At 39.8% G+C, this 19,154-nt stretch overlaps 1 protein-coding gene and 1 non-coding gene across 2 annotated transcripts; one reads left to right on the forward strand and one right to left on the reverse strand.

The window, feature by feature from the left end:
• Positions 1-5,200: 5,200 nt before the first annotated feature.
• Anks4b (ankyrin repeat and sterile alpha motif domain containing 4B) lies at positions 5,201-17,989 on the reverse strand. Its single transcript, XM_047533834.1, has 2 exons — positions 17,798-17,989; positions 5,201-7,337 (listed from the first exon to the last, which is right to left on the reverse strand). Exons 1-2 carry the CDS (start codon positions 17,959-17,961, stop codon positions 6,245-6,247), a joined length of 1,257 nt encoding a protein of 418 aa, XP_047389790.1. The 5' UTR covers positions 17,962-17,989; the 3' UTR covers positions 5,201-6,244.
• Trnav-uac (transfer RNA valine (anticodon UAC)) lies at positions 9,923-10,004 on the forward strand. The gene has a single exon. It is a non-coding gene; the product is annotated as a tRNA-Val (tRNA).
• Positions 17,990-19,154: the final 1,165 nt, after the last annotated feature.

Below are 19,154 nucleotides of genomic sequence, written 5' to 3' on the forward strand. Positions count from 1 at the left end.
AGGAATCCTTTGGTAACATAGTACAGACCACGATGCAGTCTCTCTTCAGTGGAATGAATGGGGAATGGAAGTTTTTGGCTCTTGTAACTAAGAAGTTAACAGGTAACTGGTTCCAGCTATGGTGGTGCATACACAGGCTTCGAGGGTGGTCAGGAACCAGTCTTGTTCTCTGCATCCCCTCCATTCTGTTTTCTTATCTTGTGTGTTCTCTGCTGTATGGACAGGACAACTGCCAAGGGCTCCTGAATTATACTTTGCCCTCTTTATTGACTCAAGCATAAATATTCTCTTCATTCACAGTTAAAAGTCCCAGCCCTGAGACTTAAGCCGTCTAGGTCATGAGCTCATTCCTGAGCCTAACATGATAGCCATAAGAGATGGAATACACTCTTTGTGTACCTGTCCCTGGATGATCCTTGTTACTCAGTTCTGAGTCACACACCCCTCCCTTGAAGTCAGGTGTGGAGTCAACCCATTTGACCACATGAGATGACAAAGAGGGAGGACTGGGCCGACAGAAGGCTAAATCTACACTTGTCCACTACATTGTCAGTGTTGAAATGGCCATTAGGAATCATCTACTCCAATCTGAATGTACAGATGGGGAAGCAGACGCAGAGATGCTTTCCCCAGGCCCCCTGAATCACTAGCAGAGCTTTGTTGCCCCTGTTCTGCCAAAGAGCCTGTCTGAATCCACTTCCCAACCCCATTCCAAGGCTGGTTATCAGCTAAGCCAACTGAAAACACAGCATGTTACCCTGCTTTGTTTTTCTGCCCATACTCCTCCTGGCAGGGCATCTTCATGCTCCAGATTAACCAAAATCTGTTTATCAGGCTGTCTGGACAGGGGCCTTTGTGCTGAAATACAATATCCATATGATCTGATTCTGTACATCTCAGGTGACATTGAGTCTTTCTGGGGATCTTAATAGTCACAACCCTATGAATGTGCAGAGAAGGGAGTATGAAGGTAAGAATGTTCATTCCAGGCTGGAGATATAGCTCAGTTGGTAGAGTGCCTGCCTTGCAAGCACAAGGCCCTGGGTTCAATCCCCAGCACCACACACACACACACACACAAAGAACGTTCATTCATATACCACTTAGAGCCCCATCACAGTTCTGCACTAGGCTACTAAAATACAAAATAGAATGAAGTCCTCATTCTCCAAAGAGTATACATATGTGTTGGAAGACAGATTTGTCAAAAGACTTGCTTTGGCATTAGAGGAATATATGGCACAGGGGCCCCAGCAGGAAATAGATGCCATGCTCAAAAGGCAAGATTGAAGAGAATTTAATGAAGAGACTGTTCAGAAGGAAGCACCCCCCAGGGCTGGTAACAGAAGTTGCTACCACTGCTAAGCTTGACAGAGCAGTTAATGGGACCCAGCAAGAACCAGAGCTGTGGCAGGTGGCTGCCAGACGCAAGCTGTGGGCTTAGGTGAAGGAAGCCAGTGACTGCCCTGCGTGGAAGAAGCAGGTGGAATAAATGTCCCATTCTCTCTTCCACCCTCTGGTCTGTTAGTATCCCCATTGGTCAAACCCAACCAGAAACCCCAGGTCAAAGGAGCTCTTTGATGTAGTCTACCACAGTCAACCACCTGGGACACAGAGTTGGGTGGAAGATAGCAGTTTTAGAGGAGCAAAAGAAAACAGGCTGCCCAGCTGGGAAGAGTAGCCAAGAGTACCAGATTAGGGGGAGAGAGAGGGTAAGTCTCTCAATGGGGCTGTTTGCAAGGTGGAGGTATCTTCCAGGCTGAGGACTGATGGCATGCAAAGGCACAGGCATACGCGAGCCATCATAGATTTGGGAAGCTACAGGAAATCTGCTGTGGTTATAATTAGAGGGCAGAGCAACGTCAGAGATGAGAGTGGAGGCTTGGAGAAGAACATAGGGCTCAATCATCATGAGGGTCTTGTGATGGTGAGATCCTGAAAAGCAAGAGGGAGGCAGAAGCTGACGAGGAATTCCACACAGTACAAAGATGACTCAACTAGCATCGCAGGGAACAAGGAAGGATGCTCGTAACGATCCAAGGAAGAGACGACAGGGTCATGAAACACAGTGGTCTTGCAAACAGAAAAGAGGATTTGGGTTTGAAACATTAGGGAGTTGAAAGAAGTTAGCAACCCCTTGGTGATGAAGGTGAAGGAAAGGGGTGTTGTGTTGAACTTTTCATTCATCAAAAACGGAGCTATTGAGCTGGCATCTCAACCTCAGCACTATCGACATTTGGATCTAGATGGTTCATTGTTACAGAGAGGGTCATCCTATACATTGTAGGATGTTTAACATCCATTGTTTCTACCCACTCAATGTTGGGAGCACCCCCACCCAACTCATGACAATCAAAAATGTCCCTAGACATTGCCATGTGTCCCCAAGGGGACAAGAGGCAAAATCATCTAGGTTGATAGCTCTTGATTGGGGGAAAAATGGTTCAGTTCTGGGCAGACTGAGTTTGAGGTACCTGTGTGACATTAGACAGGGGATGTCAGGTAAGACTTAAGCTTAAGAATTTAAAACCCAAAACAAAGGTGTGGGTTGGTGACTCAATTTAGGAATTATGAGCCTATAATATGCCTGAAATGCCATCGACCACACTATAACTTCTCAAACCTCTCTCTTCAGTGAAATGTGTCCAGCTATTTCTGTCTCATTGATTTTTATGTCAAGCTATACAGAAGGAAAAACAGCAGGGTGGGGGCAGGGATCCAGTGTCACTGGACGAGTTCTTCTAAGCACGTAGTTAAAGGATGGAGATCTGAGATCAGTGAATATCTGAAACTCATCCTGGCTCATAACCCTCTTGTCCCTGTCCCTGGTCAAGCCTTTCTGTCACTCTAGCATCTTCTCTTGGACACACTTTATTGCAGTTTGAATGACCTGACGTCCTTAGAGCATTTAAAACCTTCTGTAAGAATGAATCAAACACCATTACCCTATGTAAATGTATGATTACACAAATGGTTTGCCTCTACTTCATGTACAAACGGAAACAACATATATCTCATTTGTTTACAATAAAAAAAAGATATTAAAAAATAAAAAATAAACAGGAAAAAAAAGAACAAAAAGGACTGGGGATGTAGCTCAGTGGTTAGAGTACTTGCCCTGCATGTGCAAGGTCCTGACTTCAATCCCTAGCACTGAAAAAAAAAATATATATATATAAATATTATAAAAGAAAATCTAAACAATACAAAAAAGCATTGAAACTTAATAGGGTGGACTTTGTTGATTGCATTTAATTGTAGAAAAAGTACTTGAAATATGATATATGTCTTCACTAACTATGCTCCAAAGCCTTTTTTGTTTTAAGATTATGGAGTGAATAATAAAAATGTATTTATGACTGAAAAAAAAACCTTCTGTAAAATGGTATAAACCTTTTTTATCACATGAAAATGCATGATGAAGAAGCTACATCCTCAATGCTAAGAAGTGAGGAGAATTCATCACTGATTAATTCATAAATCATAAGAGGACAAGGGTCCCCAGGAAGAGTATAAATGTATCTAGTGACAGCTATCTCCTCTAAAGGGGCAAGAGATACCTGTGTAGGCTCATTTCTCCCAACTTGAATTTTCCTCATTATATAAATTGGGACAGAAATGGAAATAGCATCTCATCAGGAAGATAGTGGGGAATACATGAAGAGAATCCTGGCATCTATCATAATGACATATAACAAAGGCAAACTCAGACTGCAAACTTTTTTGAATACCTGGTATGTGCCAACTGCTTTTACACACATTATTGAGGAAGTAAAACTTTTTAACTTCACGACAACAAAACACCATTTGTCAACAAAATTATTTTCTAATGCAACATATTTAATGACTGACAAGCTTTCTAACTTCATCCATCAAGGAAGAATCAGCCAGTTGTTCATCAGAGTTGAGCATCTGTATCATCCCAAAGCTTATGTCCTCTATGGTGCTTCTTAAAGTAAGTTGTTATAGTTTAGATATGAGGTGTCCCCCAAAAGCTCATGTGTGAGACAATGCAAGAAAGTTAGAGAAATGATCAGGTTATGAGAACCTTAACCTAATCAGTGCATTAATCCACTTGAATGGATTAACTGGATAGTAACTGTAGGCAGGGTGTAGCTGGAGGAGGTGGGTCACTAGGGGCATGTCTCTGGAGTATGTATTTTTTAATTTATTTTTATTTTTACAGATTGCATTTAGATTTATTGTACACAAATGGGGTATAACTTTTCATTTCTGTGCTTTTACACAATGTAGATTCACACTATTCCTGTTAATCATGCATGTACATAGGGTAATGATGTTTGTCTCATTCCACTATCTTTCCTTTCCCTGCCCCTCCCCTCCCCTCATTTCCCTCTACACAGTCCAAAGTTCCTCCATTCTTCCCTTACCCCTGACCCCATTATGTATCAGCATCCACTTATCAGATAAAACATTAAATTTTGGGGGATTGGCTCATTTCACTTAGCATGATATTCTCTAGCTCCATCCATTTTCCTGCATGGGGCACGTATTTTGTCTCTGGTGAGTTGAGTTCTGCTTCCTGGTGCCATATTCTTATCTGCTTTCCTCCACCAAACGATTCCACCATGATGTTCTCCCTCACCCTGACCCAGAGCAATGGAGTTGGCCATCTATGGCTTCAAACCTCTAAAATCATGAGCCTCAAATAAACTTTCTCCTCTAAAATTGTCCTTGTCAACTCTTTTTGTCACAGTGATGAAAAAACTGACTAAAACATAAGCCAAACAGATGTGAATTAGACCATTCTGAAGGCAAACGGCTGCTTCTATATTATATGCATAATCAATGGCAAACTCTATATGATGTATGTCTGGCTATAAAAATTCAGTGAAGTTTATCTGTTCAGCAATGGTCACCAGTTTATGTTGTGGAACCTAAATGCATCATTGGTGATAAACATCAGTAAATAAAAGATACATAATAAGCATGAAAATACAGAATTTGGTTCTAATATCAAGTATTTCCTACAAACAACTAGATTTTTTAAACCTTTTTTTAAGTTACAGGAAGAACTAAAACCCTTGTAAATATCAAGAGTTGGGTGCAGTGGCACACACTTATAATGACAGCCTTATCCGCTTTGTAAGACCCTGTTCTCAAGATAAAAATACAATAAAAAGGGCTGGGGATGTAACTCAGTGGTAGAGTGCTCCTGGGTTCAATTCCCCAGCTCCATATATATTTTTAAAAAAAGTTATGAAGTAGGCCTGATTCCTTCTTGCTCTATCCTTCTTTCTCTCCTTCACCACCCTCTTGCTTAGGTGCTGTATTAGTTAGTTCTGGTTGCCATAAGAAAACACCATAGACTGAATGGCTTAAACGACAGAAATTTATTTTTTCATAGCTCTGGAGGCTGAAAATCCAACATCAAGATGTTGGCAGGGTTGTTTCTCCTGCGACCTCTCCCATTGGCTGGCAGACAGTGCCTTCTAGCTGTGTCCTTGTGTGATCTTTCCCTGTGTGTGAGCACATCCTCATGTATATCTTCCTCTTCTTCTAAGAACATCAGTCATATGGGATTAAGACTCCATCCTTATGATCATATTTAAACTTAGTCACCTCTTTAAAGACACTATCTCCAAAACCAGTAATTTTGGGGGGTTAGGGATCCAACATGAATTTTAGTGGGTATATGATTCAGTCTACAACAGGTACCTATGTTCTCTTTCTTTACTCTCCCTGCCTGTTACTCTGCCCTATTCTCAGAAAGAAACATTATAAACACGTTTCCATTATTTGTAAACATGCAAGCATTTGTTGCCTCAGGCAACAAGGAACTTCTGTCCCCACTAACAGGCAATGGTCATAGAGCTCAGGACACAGAGTCAGAATCCCCAGGGTATGCAGATCAGAAAGGAAGCAGTAGGCCAGCGTGATGGGAAATTAAAATGTCTAGCGTTAGAAAAGTAAATTTCTTTCCCTTTTCTCTCATTCATTTGACCCTGTCTTTATTGAAAAATATCAAATGGTAATTGAAGAGAAGTGCCATTTTCTTGTTCCAAGGTCTCCTTTGGTTTCTCACTGATGGTTTATTTGGATAGGTGTTGAGTATTTCCCAGAGTGGAGTTTGGGCCTTTTTCTTAGGTAGGCACCTTCAAAACCCTAGAAACCCTTCCCCATGGTCTGGCATTGGGTAGGGAGTGGGAATAGTGTGGAGTGCTTCCAGTGGGCCACAGCACGGCTCCAGGGCTGCAGGCTCACCCTGTGGACCAAACCTCCATCAGAGGCTAGTGTCCACCAGTGGCCCAGGTTGTTGTACCACCTGCTTTCTTCTGTTGATGGCATTAAGAACTTTCTTCCTAGGACCCAGCTGCATTTGTATGTTCTGAAGGTCCTCATCAGAACACAGCATTAGAGCTTCTAGATCAATCTGCTCTCTCATGAAGATGGGAAGGAATTCTTCCAGGTGCTGGGACTGTAAGAAGACTTCCAGGGGAGTTGCATCCACCACTTCTTCCTCCCACTCCACTTCATCCTCATCCCAAGGCAGGTCAGGTGACCCAAGGCCATTTTCCTCTCCCTGTTCATCTGCCTCAGCTTCATCGGCCTCTGCTGCTCCTTGTCTTTGGAGCAATTCAGTGGGCATTGTAAATTCCGACTCCCGCTTGCTGTCTGAGATGTCCTCAGGGCTCAGTACTCTGTTCTTTTGAAAAACAATATTCCCTAGACCTGGACGGTTGAGAATGGACTCATGTTGCACATCGTTGTCCTCCTCTGCTGGGAACTGGAGCTTCTCTCTGAAGCCCCCCGAGAGCGAGTCTTCATCCTCCTCTCTAAACATTTCCATCACATTCCTCTGTCCACTTCTGCCTTCCTTCCCTACCTGCTCTGCTGTGTCTTTGTTCTTCTTGAACTTTAACTTGAAGGTATCTTTAATGCCTTTAGACAAGGATCCAAATGTACTGGAAGCGGAAGCATTTGAGAAGGATGACCTGGAGAAGGTGCCCTTGGAAGAAGAAAGAGTCCCAGATTCCTCCTTGTTGTAGGTGCGGGCCATCTTATTTTGGTGCTTCTCTTGGAGCCTTTCACACTCTTTGATCTGCCTCCTGGCATTTTTCTGAGCCTGCTCCTTCAGCCTGGAGACCTTCTTGGGGTTCATGATGTTCTGGGAAGTGGCAGCCTTATCCAGGAGAGCGACACATTCATTCTGATCCCTGCTGGCAGCAGCATCCAATGGAGACTGTAAGTCATTATCCAAGGCAAAGATGTTGGCACCAAAGTTGATCAGGAATGAGACACAGTGGGCATAGCCATTGGAAGCTGCATAATGTAGGGGCGTGTTTCCCCAGATGTCACATTTATCAGGGTCCCCTCTAGAAGAGAAAGATGAAAGATGAAAGTTAAACATTTTTTTTCTGGGAACATGAATTCCAAAAACAGAAATAAAAACAACAAAATTTATGCTAGTGCAAACATGTTTATCCTGCCTTGACGTTGACATAAGATAGCTGCTGTAAGTCTAGATATGTCATGTTGCAGTTAGACACCATATGGCCAGAAACAAACAAACAAAAAAAGCCCTTCTCTATCCTGTCTCCTTTTTAGAAGAAAGTCTTTCCAAGAAACTCCCTAGCAAGGCAACTTTCATATCTTATTGGCCAGAATTGGTTCCTATCCTAAGGAAAGGGTAGTATCATGCTTAACTTAGATCAATTAGAATTTTTCCCTGAAGCTAGCAAGAGGATTATCCAATAGCACACCATGGATGTTTAACAACTGGCTTGTTTGAGGGGACAAAAAAAAATCAAAGCCCTGATTTATAGCATGTGCCAATTTCTGTTGTGTAAACATACCCACAATGATAAATTTAAACCTACCAATAAAACATCACTGGACACAGTTTGGAAGAGATGTGAAGTAGCATACAATTAATCATTTTTCCCCACACAGAATCAATGGATCTGTAGCATCTTTTTTCAAAAAAATTTTTAGTTGTTGATGGACCTTTATTTTATTTATTTATATGCAATGCTGAGAATCAAACCCAGTGCCTCATACATGCTAGGCAAGTGCCCTACCACTGACCTACAACCCCAGCCCTGGAGCTGTATAATCTTAAGGACACTGATAATAGAAAAATATGGTAAAGTATATTACCTTTTAACATGATTTATTAAATTGTAGGCTTATATAATTTTATTTTAATAATTGTTGTGTTTAAGTGCCTTTGAAACTTCCTAAAAATTCAACAACAACCTCTCAGGAGCTGGTAAGAGCTGATTCCAGCACAACACTGCTACATTCCCTCAAGTCTTGTGGAAACAAGACAACCAAACAAAACTGGGTCCCTGGTGTATGTGTGTGTGTGTGTTTGTGTGTGTGTGTGTGTGTGTGTGATGGAATATTACTCAGCTTTAAAGAAGAATGAAATTCTGGAAGTTGCTGGTAAATGAATGGAGTTAGAAAATATGCTAAGTGAAATAAGCCAAACCCAAAAACTAAAGGCCAAATGTTTTCTCTGATATGAGGAAGCTAATTCACAATAAGGTGGGGGAGAGGGTAGGGAGAACAGAGCTACTTTATATGAGGTAGAGGGGAGTGAAGGGAGGGGAAGGGGTGTCGGGTAAGGAATGATAGTAGAGTGAAATGGACATTATTACCTTATGTACATGTATGGCTGCATGACCGATGTGATCCTGCAATATGTACAATCAGAAAAATGGGAAATTACATTCTATTTGTGTTTGATCAAAATGTATACATGCATTCTACTCTCATGTACAACTAATTAGAACAAATAAAATTTTAAAATGAAAGATTAAAAAAACTGGGTCTCCATCCACAAGAAAGAAGAAAGGAGATGTTGGGTATGTGGTAAACAGTGTCTGCTATGACCATTATTCATATAAAGGGTGGGACATCTCCATCTATTCTTGTTTACCTCCAGTACTGAGTAAGTGATAGTTCTACAAGAGGTCAAGGTGGATTAGGAGCACTGTAAAGGCACTGAGGCCACAGATCTAGTGTCTGGCACAGAAACAATGACACTTGCAGGTTCTCAGTGCAGATCTGTGAAATGACTGAATGCCTACTGGAACCCTGCCCCAGGCTCCCTGCTCCCTTGTTCTGGGAGGCTTAGAGATATAAGAATAGACCCTGTGGAGGGACAGGAGAGTGAGTCTGAAAAATTCTCCTGACATTTCTGGTCAGAAATGGCAGAAACAGAAGAGAAGCTCACACCCTTGCAGCTGATAATATTGGGTAACCCTTCTCCTTTGAGCAGCTTCTTGTCACTGTGGAGTTTGGTCCCCAGACCAGCACAAGCAGCAGCAGCAATGGCATTATCTATGATTTTGTTAGAAATGCAGAATTTTGGACTCCAGCCCAGACTTACTGAACAAGAATGTAGAGTTTAACCCTACCCTCTGGTGATTCTCAGGTTCACCACGGGCTGCGAAGAGCTGCCCTCGTGAATGTGGCCCAGCCAGTGTCTTGTCACCCCTTCCTGGGAGTCCTGGATGCCTCAGGCTTTTCAGTGTCTAAGCACTTTCACTGTCATTGCCCACCACCACCACCACCACCACAATCTCCATGTTAAGGAAGGCAAGAGTCTTACTGCAGAAGTAACTAAGACAGATGAATAAAGAAAATGTGGTATATATGTGCAGGAGTATTACTCGGCCATAAAGAAGAAGGAAAGAATGGCATTTGTTGGTAAATGGATGGAAGTGGAGAACATCATGCTAAGTGAAATAAATCATGCTCAGAAAGTCAACAGTTAAATGTTTTCTCTCCTATGCAGAAGGTAGACCAAAATAAGGATAAAAAGAAAATGCCAGGGAAGGGTGTCCCATGAAAATCGGAGAGAGAAGAGTGGAAAAGAGGAAGGAGATTGAGGGGGAGGGAGGAAGGAAGGGAAAAGGAAGGATGGTGAAATGAAATTGACCAAACTATCCTATGCAGGGCTGGGGATATAGCTCAGTTGGTAGAGTGCTTGCCTTACAAGCACAAGGCCCTGGGTTCAATCCCCAGCACTGCAAAAAAAAAAAAACAAAAAACTATCCTATGCACATGTATGAATATACCACATTGAATTTCACCTCTATGTATACCTATAATGCACTAATTTATATATAAATAGAAAGAAAACCAGTCTAGAGGAAAGGGATCAGGGACAGGGAGGAAAAGAGGGAAAGGGTAAGTACTGAGGACTGAATTGGAGCAAATTATATTCTATGCATGTATGATTAAGTCAAAATGAACCCCACTATCATGTATAACTATGATGTGCTAATTTAAAAAAAAAATTCTTTTAAAGACTCCAACTGTAATGGTTTGCCCAAGGCTAACAGGCAGCACGGGTTGGATCAGGCCTGTCTCTAAATCTAGTTATCTCTAATGCAATACAATCTTCAAGCAACACTTCTCAGTTTTTCCACTTCACCAGCCACAAGTCCTGTAGCTTGACTTTTCTGGGACTCAGTTCCCTTATTTGTAAATTGAAGCTAACGGTACTACTGACTCAAAGAGTCATTATGTGAATTAAATAAGTTAATGTATATAAAGCATAGAAAAGTGCTTGGCATATAGTGAATAGTCAATAAATATTACTTGTTATGATTCCCCTCTAAACTCATAATCCTGAATTTTATGTATTTTTTTTTTCTCCCACTCATCTGCTAAGTTTCCAGCAGCTAAATAGCTTTCATGGTTTCTAGAACTTCTAGTCTTATTTGTCAAATATTTATGCTCTGTCTCCCTAGTTAGATAATTTTCCTGACAGGGCAAAGCCTGTTTTCTCTTTTTTTTTTTTGTCATCTGTAACTCCTAGCAGAAATCTCAAACCCAACACAAAGAAGCCAAGCAGGTAATGTAAGAGACAGAAAGGGGCCAGGTTCTTTCAACAAAGACACGGCTCAGTGGGTGCCCTTTCTAGAAAGGACATGGCGGCTGCTGCAGAGACAATATTGTCAGAGCTTCCACTTTTCTTTAAATGAAGGAAGAAATCCAGATTTCATGGAACTTTTAAGTGTTGGCTCAAATTTAAAAGAAAAACACAGTGAAGTCCAAATAAAACATATTTGTGGACTCTCTCCAGCCCTCAAGCTGGCGACCTCCTTCTGCACAGAGAGAACAGCTAAGGAGAAACACGGATGGGTGACATTGCAAGGCATACCTGGGAACCCAGCATATACGTCGGTGTGACCAGAGTGCACCAAGCTGGGGATAAGGGAAAGGAGGGGGAAGGAGAAGGAAAGACTATGAAATGGAATCTGAAAAAAGCCAATATTAAAGAACAGTTTTGTTGGGCAGCCTCTTTCAAGAAGAAGTTTCTGGTCAGTCAGTCTGATTTAATTGTCTTGGATCAAAGGAGACCCCTTTCAACCTTGGCAGAGTTGTGCATCTTAGGGGAACACAGTGCCTCACCCCCAAACACGTGGTTTCACTTTTTATTTATTTTAGCCAAGCACCATATTCAAAAGACTCCTTAAGTACCCTAGACATCAAAAGAGGAATTGTAAAACATCCAAGACATTACTATAGACATAAACAAAAACATACTGATTAAATTTGACTAGAATAATCCTTGGATTGGATAAGCTAAAAAGGAAATTATGGTAAGGAGTGAGTTGTGGGGTGGGGGCTGGTGACAGGGTATGAAGAAGTCGGGTTAAATCAATGTGCTTAGGCCACAGCATCATGGAATTTTCCCATCTCAACATATGTTAAATGAGAGGGAAGTACATGAGGAAAGGGTGAGATGACCACAAATGTGGGTCTTCCTTAGAGAAAAATTTAAATGCAAAATTCCAAATTTATAGATGAAACTGTAAGATGATTCATGAGTTTTCCTAGTGTATGTAAGCGATTTCCACTTGCAAAAAGTCTATTTAAAGATAACTTTCCAAACTGATATAAAGCTTAAATAAAAATATTTTCTATCGACAAGCTTCTTGAGGTCTTTCTAACGTCATCTTTCACACTTCTTGATGGAACTATTGTATATAACTGCCCAGACATATACCAACTAGCTCCCTTGTTCTGTAAGCCAAGATTGATGGTGTGGTTATGAGATATCTCCCCAAAACTCCCACAATGCAGGGATATTCGGAGGCAAAATGATTGAATTATAAGAGTTGTAACCTAATTTGAGAGAACTAACTGAGTAGTAACTGTAGGCAGGTGGGACATGACTGGAGCAAGTGGGTCACTGGGGGTGTCCCTTTCCCCTCTCATTCTGTTTCCCAACTTCCATGTCTTGAGTTGCTTTCCTTTAGCTATGCTCTTCTTCCATGATGTTCTGCCTCACCTTCAGTCCAGAGCAATGGGTTTGGCCAGCCATGAACAGAACCTCTGAAACCATAAGCCAAACTAGACTTTTCCTCCTCTAAGTTGTTCTCATCAGTACTTTGGTCAAACAACAAAGAATTGACGAACACAAATTCTAACACTAATACTGTATGGTTTCCTTGGGCTAAATCTAGTCTATGGTTGAATTTTTTCCCTACTGTCTTTTGAGAAGAGAAACTAACTTAAGAGATTTTAAATATTGTGCCCTTGATTTTTGATAGATCCGTTGCATTTGAACAAAAAGTTTTAAAGCTGGCTTGGTATTATTGTCACTAAATAGGCAATTTCCTTAAATTAAATTACTCCAAAACATCTGTTCCATTCCAGTTTCTCCTTTTGAAGTTGATTTGATTTTTTTGCATGAAGTCATTCTCAGAAACAATCATCCTTTCAAAAATGTTTTCCTATGTAAAAAAGAATTATTTGGGCTTACAAATAATCAAAGAAATGCAAGCTAAAACAATGCACTACTTTTTGCCTCTCAGATAACCAGTGCTTAAAAAGAGTATTAATACATGATTCTAGTAGGAGTGTGAGGAAAGGAACTGTTGGAAGAAGCATGAAATAGTTCAAATAATATGTGTCAAAAGCATTTAAAACATGTCACCCTTTTTAATCATCTACTGTACCATTAGGTATTTATCCTAAGGAAATTTCAGATCTTTGTACAATCAAAATAAAAATGGAACTATGGAACTCATAGAAGTCTCAGAAAAGAATGATGGTTGAAGGTGGGGAATGGGTGAGGGAGATGTTGGTCTTCCCAATACAAAATTTTAGTTAGGAGGATAGAGTTCAAGATATCCATTGTCCAATATGGTGACTATAGTTAATAACAATATACTATATACTTAAAAATTGCTACGAAAGTAGATTTTCCATGCTTTTACATAAAAATGTATATGAGATGATGCATATCATCAGCTTGATTTAGCTATCCCAAGTTATACATAGTTCAAAATGTATACCATAAATGTGATTTTTATCAGTTTAAATAAATGAATGAACAAAACAATAAAACACAGTACCATGTAGCCATTTAAATAGTAGCATAGATGTCAACTTCTAAGAGCAAATGGTCCATGATATATTACAGTGTCAGTGTAATTTGTATGACTGCCTTTGTAAGAGAGGAAAAGGTACATACGCATTTGCTCAAAATGGAAAGTCTGGAAGGATAGATAGATGGTCCCCAAGTCACAATGCTTGTATTTAATAGGTTTTTGCTTTACAATGGTGCAAAAGTGATACGCATTCAGTAAAAACTGTGCATTAAATTTTGATCCTTTACAGGTTAGTGATACTCAGTGGGATATTTTCTATTGATGCTGGGCAGCAGCAATGAGCCTGGCTGCCTGGTTAGCCATGAAATTGTGACAGTAAACAACTGGCTCTCTAAGGTACAGTCATACTGAGCTACGCTGTTTAGCATTTAGGTAATTAAACACATTTTCAGCTTCTGAGGGTTTATCAGGATACAGACCCATTGTGAGTTAAGTAGCATCGGTACTAATAGTGATGGTCGTGATAATTGGTGTGGTCTTAAACTTTCTAAGGCAGCCAGGGTTTTTCAGTGACCACAGGATCCACTAACTCAATCAGGTAATGAGAAATAAACACTTAAATCATTAGACTGGAATGGATTTTAATAATTGATTAACTAAATTCAAGTTTTATTTTTTTTTATTTCCTCTTGTCACCCGTTAAATCTAAAAATCAAATCTTTAAATCTGAAAATTCTCTTAAGACCTTGTTTTTAGCCTATGCCAGACCAATTTAACACAGCAAATCAGAAATGCTTTGGGGTAAGAAAACAAAATCTGAGCTGCAGTAGAATCAGTGAGAAAATCAGAGTTGAGAAACAAGGGCTAGAAAATACCAGAAGAATTTTTGTTGCCATAACCAGTGTTTAATAACTATAAACAAATGGTCTAAAATTTGATATTATATTGAAAAAAATTATGTTACTCTGCCAAATTAGTGGAGAAAAGGGGGGACAGGCTGTATCAGGACAAATGATTAAAAACATGGACAATGTGTAGTGAGAGCATAACCTTGGATTTTAAAACAAAATAAATCATACATGAATTAAAGTCTTTAAAACATGAGACTAAAAGATACTAAAGAAAATCTGAGTCAATAGTCATGAATGTACTTAGAGGTATGTACCAAACACTGATAAAAATGTACACATACTTAAAATAAATATTTGTATATTTACATTTGCATTTATATTTAACATATTGGTTGTCAAAAAATGAATTGTAAATTGTGAAAGTATTTGTAACATATGACAAATGGGTCGATATTGTTAACTTTAGAAAGCATTTTTATAAATCAATGAGAACAATAGGTGTTGGTGAGGATGTGGGGAAAAAGGTACACTCATACATTGCTGGTGGGGTTGCAAATTAATGTAGCTACTCTGGAAAGCAGTGTGGAGATTCCTTAGAAAACTTGGAATGGAACCACCATTTGACCCAGCTATCCCACTCCTTGGCCTATACCCAAAGGACTTAAAATCAGCATACTACAGTGATGCAGCCACATCAATGTTCATAGCTGCTCAATTCACAATAGCCAGATTGTGGAACCAACCTAGATGCCCCTCAATTGATGAATGGATAAAGAAACTGTGGTATGTATATATATATATATATATATATATATATATATATATATATATTATATATATGTATATATATACACACACAATGGAATATTTACTCAGCCATAAAGAAGAATAAAATTATGGCATTTGCAGGCAAATGGATGAAATTGGAGAATATCATGCTAAATGAGATAAGCCAATCTCAAAAAAACCAAAGGTAGAATGATCTCGCTGATAAGCGGATGATGATACATAATTGGGGGTGGTAGGGAGGCAAGAATGGAGGAAGGAGGAACTATATAGAGGGAAAAGAGGGGTGGGAGGGGTGGGGGGTAGGAAAAAATAACAGAATAAATCCAACAGAATTGCCCTATGTAAATGTATGATTACACAAATGGTACGCCTCTACTTCATGTACAACCAGAGAAACAAGGTGTACCCCATTTGCTTATAATAATTAAAAAAAATAATAATAATTTTCAACCTCACCAGTAACCAGAGAACATTAAAGCCACACTGATATATCATTTTGTACCTACCATATCGGCAAAAATGGGTATTCACTCTCTGAAGGAGTTATTAATATTCCTAAAAAATAAAAATCTTTAAATTGCACACATGTAGCTATGGGTTGAACATCCCTGTTCTCTCCAAGATTCATGGGAAATTTAACCTCTAATGCAACAGTTCCAAGAGGTGTGGCCTTTAGGTTTGTCTCTTCCACCATGTGAGGACACTGTTCCACTCCACAGAGGGTGAGGCAAGAAGGTGCCATCTTGGAGGCAGAGACTGAGCCCTTACCAGACACTGAATCTCCTGACTCCTTGATCTGGGCTCCTAGCTGCTAGAACTGGGAGAAATGTTTCTGTTCTTTATACGTCATCCATTCTGAAGTATTCTGGCATAGAAGAACAAAGGGCCAATTAATTGAAAAATTTCCCTTTGGAGAATTTTTTCTCAATAAATAATGAACAAAGCTTTATGAGTAAGGCTAGTGTCATCACAGCACCGTTCAAATGAGGAAAAACAAAATAACTGTCCAAGAGAGGGATGGCCTAAGAAATAAATTTGTTGGCTTCTAATATTTTTATAGAAGAGTATTGGCATGGACTATACACACGTACATGAATATTTACATAAACATGGAAACATGTAAGTATACATATTTATAGGGCAAAGGAATTCTTAAATCAGACAAAAGGAATGGGGAAGATCAACTTCACTCTCTTCCTCATTCAGTCCAGAACTCAGGAACTCTCCTGACCCTGGGTTCTTCCTGCTTTTCCTAATGTTCCCTCCACTTCAATAAAGGGTATCAACATCTATAAGCTGTTTGAACCAGAACCTGAACTTTGACCCTCCTCTTCCTTTATCAGTCCACAGCCAGTCAATCACTGTCCATTCTACATCCAGACTGCCACTCAAATCCATCCCCATCTATGTATTCTCACTATTGCTGTCCTCCTCCAGTTCTTCTCCACTATTAAGAGTCCCAGGTCATTCTCTCTCTGACCACTGTACAACTATCAGAGCGATCTTGGTAAACAAGAAACTACCTAATGGTCCCCTGGCATAAACACATGTTTTCCCTGACCCTTAGGATGAAGTTCAACTCCTCTTTTCAAGCTCTCCATAATCTGGTCTTATTACTTACACTAGTCCTGTCCCTCCTCAAGCCATGTCCAGCCACACTCAACTTCTATTCCTGGAATGCACAGTGCTTGTCTTAGGGGAAACTCGCTGCCTTCCACCTTTGCCTAGTCAACACCTTTTCATTTTTTGAATCCCAGCTTAAGTCCTTTCCCCTCAGGAAAAGCCTTTCCTAACCCTGAATGCCCCCTACATCCCCCATTTTAACCCATGTCACGGATGACTCATCTGTCTTCTCCTTTCAAATCTGATCATCACGTCAGGAATTGTGTTTCTTTTGTTGACCCAGTGGATAGAAAAAAAATGGCTGGCATATAACAATACTAAATATGTATTGAATTGAATTCCCTCGGCTCTCCTATTTACATTTTTTTCTTCCTTCTTTCTCTTTCTTTCCCCTTCTTGGGTCATAATGGCCAACACAACCTAACCCCTCTGGTGTGGGCTGTGTCTATGTACTGGCTAGAGATGTAATGAAGTTGAGATAGTCCCTGTTATATTTGAAACTCCCTGTTATAGCTTGGAAAGCCAGAAATTCCTTTCAAAAAATCATGGGCTTGCATTGTGTTTGCATACTAATAAAAGACTTTGGAATTTTAATGGCATAGATTAAAAAAATAAAATAAAAACATCATTTATTCCCGCAAATGTTGGCAACTTAAAACCAAGTAGAATGGTAACCTCTGGATTTGTTTGTTTGTTTGTTTTTGGTACCAGGGATTGAACCCAGGGGCACATAACCACTAAGTCACATCCCCAGCCCTTTTTTGGTATTTTATTTAGAGACAGGGTCTCACTGAGTTGCTGAGGCTGGCTGTGAACTCATGATCCTCCTGCCTCGGCCTTCCGAGCTGCTGGGATTATAGGCGTGCACCACCATGCCTGGCCTCTTTTTAAAGATTCCACTATCTAAATTTCATGAAAAAAAAAATTTTAAAGGTACCAAATTCAAATCTCCCCACCCCCAAGGCCAGTGACAATGCCTTAGAGCTCAGTGTCATTCCTCTGCTTGTGGCTAAGGAATGAGACACTCCCACGGTGTCAGTTCAGCGAGAAAGACAGCATCTCTAACATAGTTTTCTCTCTTTCTTTAAAAAGTCAGTTATTTGAACAGTCTAGAAAGAGGGCAAAGTATTTGCTCTGACTTCCCTGCCTCTTGCTGCTTCCTGTAAAATCCTACCATAAACACCCTCTCCAACAGAACAATCAGGTTGAGCTTACCCTCTGCTGCAGATTATTTCGAGGGCTTCCAAGTTCCCGTGGTAGGCTGCCAGCAGAGTGGGAGTCATCCCATCTTCATCTGAAAGATTCAGATCTCGCTTGGTAGCCTCTTTCAGAAGTTCCAGGTAGCTATCACTAGCAGCTTGGTGGTAGCGAGTGGACATTTTTTCTGCTCACCAAGGCTTGGCCAGATATTTCTCTCCAGGCAAAGCAGAATGTTGGCAGAAGGACTTGTGCTATAGAGCTGGTTAATCAGTGATAAGGAGCTTTATGCTAGGGCAAAGTTCATCCCAGCCTCTCTCCTTGGAAGGCAGCCAGAAAGGTTTGCAGCACTGAACTTGGAACTTTTCCTTCTGGAATAATCATGACATTGAATATCAAAACCTGCTCTGTTCATCTTGAGGCTTTTTAGACATCTTTAATTTTTGCTAGGTCCATTATAAGTCTTAAAATAAGATACTGGTTACCTTGACACAGAATGTAACAAATAATTCCCCAAAAGTTCAGAACTAGTTTAGTTCACTGGGGGAGGTCTTTCTAATAGCTGTATTGAGGTGTAATTGGTATGCCTTGAAATTTGCCCATTTGAGGTATATACTCCAATGATTCTGAGCAAATTTTACCAAATTTTGCAACCACTACCATAATTCAATTTTAGAACATTTCCATCATGCTAAGAATATCCTACAAGTTCATTTCCAATCTATCTTAATTCCCACTCCCAACTCTAGGAAACCACTCATTTGTTTCTTCTCTATATACATTTGCCTTTTATGAACATTACATAAAAATATAATCATAAAATATACAGTCATGAGTCTAGCTTTTTTTTCAAAGGGTAAATTTTGAAGTTCATCTTTTTATTGCTGAATGATATTCCACCATGCTAACATGTCAAATGTTCTCTGTTCATTCAATGGTTAATGAACACTGGGATGTTCCCATTTCTTTTGGCAATTATGAAAAAAGGCGCTATTGATATTCACATACAGGTTTGTGTGTAGACATGTTTTCACAACTCTTGAGTGTATACCATGGAGCAGAATTGCTGGGTTATATGGTAATTTACATTTAACTTGAAGAAATTGCCAAACTCAACTTCTAATGTTCTGTAGTAAAGTGAGATAACTACGGTTGATAACAATTAAGTGTACATTTCAAAATAACTAGTAGAGAGTATTTTGAATATTCCCAGTAAAAAGAAATGATAAGTGTGTGAGGTGACAGATGTGCCAATTACCCTGATTTGATTGGATCTATATTAAAATTTCATTCTGTATCCCATAAATGTGTTCAATTACTACAGTAATTATGTTACATTTGTGTTAAAAATAAAATAATATGAACATGTAAAAAC

The sequence above is a fragment of the Sciurus carolinensis genome, chromosome 18 (assembly GCF_902686445.1).
Source record: "Sciurus carolinensis chromosome 18, mSciCar1.2, whole genome shotgun sequence".
NCBI classification, from domain to species: domain Eukaryota; kingdom Metazoa; phylum Chordata; class Mammalia; order Rodentia; family Sciuridae; genus Sciurus; species Sciurus carolinensis.

What these genes read in the sequence shown, in the direction of transcription:
- Anks4b (XM_047533834.1), bottom strand. Translation starts at nt 17,961, where the DNA reads ATGTCCACTCGCTACCACCAAGCTGCTAGTGATAGCTACCTGGAACTT. An exon ending in GAAATAATCTGCAGCAGAGG is followed by an intron (nt 7,338 to 17,797) that starts GTAAGCTCAACC and finishes TTTCTCTTCTAG; the next exon opens with AGGGGACCCTGATAAATGTG.